The sequence below is a fragment of the Poecilia reticulata genome, linkage group LG19 (genome assembly GCF_000633615.1).
Source record: "Poecilia reticulata strain Guanapo linkage group LG19, Guppy_female_1.0+MT, whole genome shotgun sequence".
NCBI lineage: Eukaryota > Metazoa > Chordata > Actinopteri > Cyprinodontiformes > Poeciliidae > Poecilia > Poecilia reticulata.
Window position 1 is genome coordinate 5,629,685 of NC_024349.1, and position 6,165 is coordinate 5,635,849.

The 6,165-nt window shown below is 36.7% G+C and overlaps 1 protein-coding gene across 1 annotated transcript in view; it reads left to right on the plus strand.

Moving 5' to 3' along the window:
- Positions 1-6,165, plus strand: part of LOC103481326 (zinc finger protein 385B-like) — a 98,040-nt gene that overhangs the window by 46,005 nt on the left and 45,870 nt on the right. Inside the window, exon 2 of the mRNA XM_008436726.2 lies at positions 4,451-4,726. Coding sequence (XP_008434948.1) covers positions 4,451-4,726 — 276 coding nt within the window. The remainder of the gene's footprint in view (positions 1-4,450; positions 4,727-6,165) is intronic.

Below are 6,165 nucleotides of genomic sequence, written 5' to 3' on the forward strand. Positions count from 1 at the left end.
GTAGCAAGTTACTCCACTTTATTCACCAAAAACGTTTTTTTATAATTCACCAAAAACTGTTTTATAATCTGGAACGTTCACTACGTTGAGCTCCAGTTAGCCGCTTCATCTCACTGCGCGAAAGGCAACTGCGTCATGCGTTACAGGCAAGATGTCAAAGGTAACAAGGTGTACAAAAATAATAATAATCATTATCATCATCATTTTAGTACGTTATGTGTCAGAAGAAGGCTTAGAAAATAATAATAATACAAAAAAATTAAAAAATTGACCAAAAGGGCACTTGGGGGCACGGAGCAAAAAGGGCAGGTGCTCAGGCCCCCCCAGCCCCCCCGCACGTGCCTGAAAGATGTGACATCTTATGTTTGATTACTTCTGGCAATTTATAAATGATTATTATTCCATTTAAACTTTACTTGAATATAAGCATACACTCTCACTAAAATGTGCTTTTCATCATTTATTCCATTGGTTTTCAAAATGGCCGATTTCAGAAGATGTTTGAACTGTTTTTGTTTTGGTTTTTGGAACACCAGTTTGTCCAATTTTCAACCATCTTCTATCTTATTCCACCTTCTTGACTGTGTACCAGTGATAGCAGAACAGTCCCACAGTATGATGGTACCACTGCCATGCTGAAGATTTGGTTTAAAAGTCTCACCTTGACTCTCAACAGTTACATTTTTGACTCGACTCGACTTGTTGCAGTGGGAATATAACTTTTATTTTTTATTTTTTTGTATTTGTGAAAACCTGTTGTTTGTCTCCACTTTTACTACTTTATATTTAGATGTATAATTTCACAGATTTTGGATGAGATCCATTTTTAGCAGAAAAGATGGATCTGAAAATGTTCTGCTAAAGCAACTTTACAAGTACAACAACAAAAAACTTCTTCAATTTTGATAACTAAAAACCCTCAGTAACTTAATTTGTGAACATTTTTGTTTTATATCATATGAAAGGATAAATCTGTTTGTATTATACTCCAAAAACACGAAATCATACCAAACATTTCTTAGTTTCTAGTGCAAATATCTTGATATAAGACAAAACTAACTTAAAAGTAACTTTTAGCAAGAAATATGAGCTTGTTTTCAACCAATGATTCTGATAAAAAAGTATGAGAGAAGAAAATGTTTGTAAGTAAAACATTCTGTGGACGTAGTTCATGTTTTCACATATCTTGCTGAAAAATTACTTTTAAGTTAGTTTTGTCTTATTTCAGGTGCAGTAAGATATTTGCACTATAGGCAAAATATCTGGTCAGATTTTGGAATTTTCTCAATAGAAATCAAAAAATATATATATCTGCGCTAATTTAATATGAAAGTTTTCAGTGTGCAATTAAATGTATTTAATTATTTGAATTTTATTTAATTTAATAAAGTATTTTTGCACCTGGTCGTCCCTCTCTGCGTCCATCCTGTCCACACAGAGGACTGGTCTGATGCCAGACCGGCAGGCTGAAGCGCCAGCAGCTTCCAGCAGCTGCTGGCCTGCAGGCAACCTGTTAAAAGTTGCTTTTTATTAGTGCGGCTGGTGCCAGCTCCAGCTGACTGCATGAGGAGAAGGAGGAGTGAATGGAGCAGCTCCAGTTATTTATGTGCTGCGAGGTTTACACACTAACTGTTGGTGTTGCAGCACGTTGTTAAATATCAGCAAACACGACCGTCTGACTCCAGCCTTTAAAAATCAGCTGGGCGGCAAGTTTGAACCCAAATCGGTTTCTCATATATCATAGAAAATATATCTGATTGTGAAATAAACATTTTTTTTAGAAGTTGACAGAGAAGTTTGCTGGTTAATAATTTAAACATAATTATTTTCTTTTTTAATAAAAAAATCTAAATCATGTCAAAATAATTATGTTTAATTCATTTAACAAGCTTTTGTCTGCATGTATTTAGAAGTACTGATTAATTCATTCAGTCTGATGTCTGCTTGTCCCAATTATAATCAGAAGGTAATTATGATTTTTGTTTATTCTAGAAAACAATATACAAACATTCAACTTTTATCCAGCCTCTATCACACAGAACCCAGAAATACTGAGTTTTAAAATATCGAGTGSCTTGTTTTCTATTTATATTTTCCTTTTTTATCTACTTATACCTAAAAGGTTTTTATTGAAAGCAAAGTGGGGCCTAAAACAAATTAGTATTAGTTTAATATACTAATGTTTACTGATACTGCCCTCACAATAAATCATAATTCTTTTGTTACTTTTATTATTTTGGTAACAAATATTTAATCCATACAACTTGTCAATAAGGTTTAGATATCAAGAAAAATTAAAGTGGCAGAAGCACATAGCAACATGTTTACATTTGTGATGGTAGGACAGAAAGGTGTTTTTTTTTAAAGTCCCAGTTAAAGACATTTAATTGAAGTCCTAAAAGGGATGCGGGTTTTAATATTTTTATCTTTTTTTTAAATCTCTTTCTCACTGTTTATTCACTGTCACATGCTGTTTTTATTTTAATTATGTAAAGCACTTTGAAATGCCTTGCTGCTGAAATGTGCTATACAAATAAAATTTGATTGATTGATTGATTGATTTTATCTAAAACTACCAGATTGTGACGTAGTTGGAATCTAGTTGCCATGGAGATTTGCAGTTTACCTCCCTTTCCATCCTAATTAAAGAAAAACTAAGGTCCTCGTYCACTCTTGTTTGTGTTGTTTTCTTGTACTCATTTCCTGATTTATGAAGATAAGGAAGYGTCTTGGAATAGTATGTTTGATTGTCTTTCCCATTTTKAGAAGTGGGTAAAAATAGTAGTCTTCTAYRTCATGCCTTATTAATAATCCAGGGAAATGAGAAGATGAATAAAAAAATAAGTCAGTTATGATTTTTTGGGGGGATTTTCAGTTGTGGTGCACTTTAAAAAACAAACAGGCCTGTCACAATAATCAATAAATCAATTAATCGCATGATAAATTAAAACAAACTCAATAATTTCCATTGTCCTGATTTATCATTTATCGCTTTTTTTCTCTCTTTCTACCAAAAACTGGARRATAAAAATCTTCAGTTTGGTGCTTTGGTCTCAACTAGCCTTTTTTKTSAAGACATRTTGTTGACCCAGACTTCAAAATTCATTTTATTTATTTATTTTGGATATTTAAAATGTTTTCCAGTAATGCAATAACACAATATGTTCTTGCATTATTATTTTGCCATTACCATTACCTTATATAAAAATGGTCAAAGTTGTTGTTTATCGCAATTAATTTTGGAACAATTTATCTATCGTCCAGCAGAATTTGTTATTGTGACAGAGCTAAAAACAAATATTTTTCAATTCCACTGAATAAATATCAGACTAAACCCTAAATTTTCCAAAGTGAGGCTATTCTGCTTCAATCCAACGCTAATGAATTTTGAGGCATTTTGTGCAGCTCCGCCTCGCTTTGATAAGCGCCGTTGTGTTATTTAAACCTTTGTGTGTTTTCATTTCGTGCAGAAACGCGGTTATCATCCCCAGCAGCAGTCGCTCATGTCCCCACCTATCAGCCWGCCAGGGCTTGATTCAGATAATTGTGATGATGTGCTGCGACTTTGAAGTCCGTGTCGCTGGTTGGGGGCTGATGAATTCCAACAAACACATTTACATTCTGCTTTCATCTCGACACGAAGCCGAATTTCCAGAGCTGCTAACGTTTTACCGATGGCGGTTCCTGGAGGCGGCGGGGCGGCGGGGGGGGGGAGGATGGAGAAGCCAGGGGATAAAATGTCCAACATGAGTACTTAATTGATTCCATTATCATATGAACAGAAGCAAAACAAAGAATTCAATCAGACTTTGGATGACATTTCTGCATTTAGAGCACAGCGGGTGTTTAGCTGCAGCTTGATTTATGCTGTCAGCGTGCCATAATTGCTCAGCCATTACAGGTAGTGAAGCTGCATGCTTTCACCGAGAAACATGTAACACATTCAAATCAGCTTTTATTATACATACAGGCATGTAGGAGCGATGTGCTTCTGTCTGACTCTGAGATGTTTGACACATCCATCTGGAGTTTGGCATATTTTTGTCAGCGTAAAGTCTGGAGATAAATAAACAAAGTGGCCTTTGTATGCCTGCAAAATCTCTTAAAGCTGCCWTTGAATATGTAAAAACAGGAAACTGTGCGACTCTGTTGCCCCCTTGTGGACGATTCGACAACTTACATACAGTTCCTATTCCTGAGCTTTTCCCCATTTTGTCATGTTTTGTGTATAGCCACAAACGTCACTGTTTTTATTGGGATAAAAAACAGTAAATAAACCATTTATTATGTTATTCCCCTGTGCAGTTATGCACTAGCTTGTATTTGTGTATCCCATATGATCACCAATGATAAATTTGTGAAATATTTCAACAGGCGTGAAAACTTTTGCAATTTAACTGCTATGAAATAAATCTTATGCAGATTTCTCCTTTCGTCATTCTCATTCTAGATATTATGAAACGTCCAAAGAAAAACGAGTGGATGGACAACAACCTTCCCACCAAAAGTAAGGAAGGCCAGGAGGAAGAAGAAGAGGAGAATGAAAGGGTGAGGAGGGTGAGGGTTGGATTCAAGGCCAAGCGGGAGCGTCGGCCGGGCAGCAGCAGCGCCACCATGTGCCAGGTGTGCAACATAAGGCTAAACTCCAGCGCCCAGGCGCAGATCCACTACAGAGGCAAGACGCATCAGAGGAGGCTTCGCCGACTGGCAAAAGCTGTCAGCGCAGGTAGGAGCGCATGAGGTCAACATAACGCTGGCTTGCTTTTAGCCAGACCTTTGACCTTTGTTAGCATATTTGGGGGCTGCTGGTCATCAACATGTCTCAATACACACTTACTTTCAGATTGCTTAATACCCGCTTTTACAATTTACAAATTACAGCAATCAGCATAGGACACATAGCTAAAAAACAAACCAACAACAACAACAACAACAAAAAACACATTAAAATACACTGGTGGTCCGTGGGAGCCCCCTAGTGGTCTGCGAGGTACTGCATGTAAACAATCCTTTATTTGCGGTGACGTCAGCTCGACGTGCGGCGCTACAGCTAGCTTACCAAACTATTGCGTTTGAAAGTAATAATGGATAACTGGCTTAAAACCGGGTCACTCACAAGAAAAACTGAAGCCATCAGTGGAAAGAAAACAACCCTGGACTATTTATATGATCGGAGGAACTAGTCAAACCCGTTGAGAGAATTAGTGAGTCATTCATGAGTGATTCGATTCTTTTGAGCACGTGGCGATAACCGAGTCTCAATTGGTGAGTTATTTGTTGTTGTTGTTTTTTCCATTATTATTATTTAATCAGAAAATAAATACAACTGATAGAAATGGGTGGGTAATTTTAATATTTAATTTTTAATTCTGCCACAACTGAAGTCTATTTATCTTTTATTAGGCTTCTAAATTAAAAATAGCTCTAAAATGTGGGGAATACACGCAACAATTGTTGGTAAAGAACAACTTTTTTTTATTTCTATGTATTTGACGTCATTGGAAAGCTTAGGATCCATACTTTCAGAATCTGTAAATAACTGAAAACTTGTAGACTTGTTCAGGGATCATTGTTTTTATTAGGCTTACCTCTGCAGAGTTGTTGCACGTCAGGTAAAACTTTATGCAGTGAAACATCTACGCAAAAGTTGCAGTCTTTTCTAATAAAATACCCGAAATTATGAGATGAGCAGCATGTTGGGTTTTGTCAACCTGGACAGAAAATCTCATATCTTTGTGTTTGTTTGACATCACTCATGTTGGCTCAAAATGACCACAGTTTAATCATCAACTGCTCCATCCTGAACGAAAACRTTATGAACTTTGACAACATGTTATTTACTGCAGGGCTGTTGTGTCATCAGCGCTTCTTCTGATTTATTGTATTCAGTCCAATGCACATACACGGTTTGCTTACAGAGAAATGACCTGGTATGTAGGAATATGGCTTAAAATTCATGCCACGGTATATATTGTGATGTATGTATGTACCCYGCCGGACRATATATGGTCCGGCGGGGTGCACAGTGTGCTTTTACGAGTTTTTCCTTTTCTTCTGATTTTTTTTTTTTGTGGTTTTGAAAAGACCGTCAAATCGCCCCATGGCGCTTCCTCTCTGTCTGACCGTGACATCTGCTGCGCTCCTCCTGAGCATCACGCTCAGACA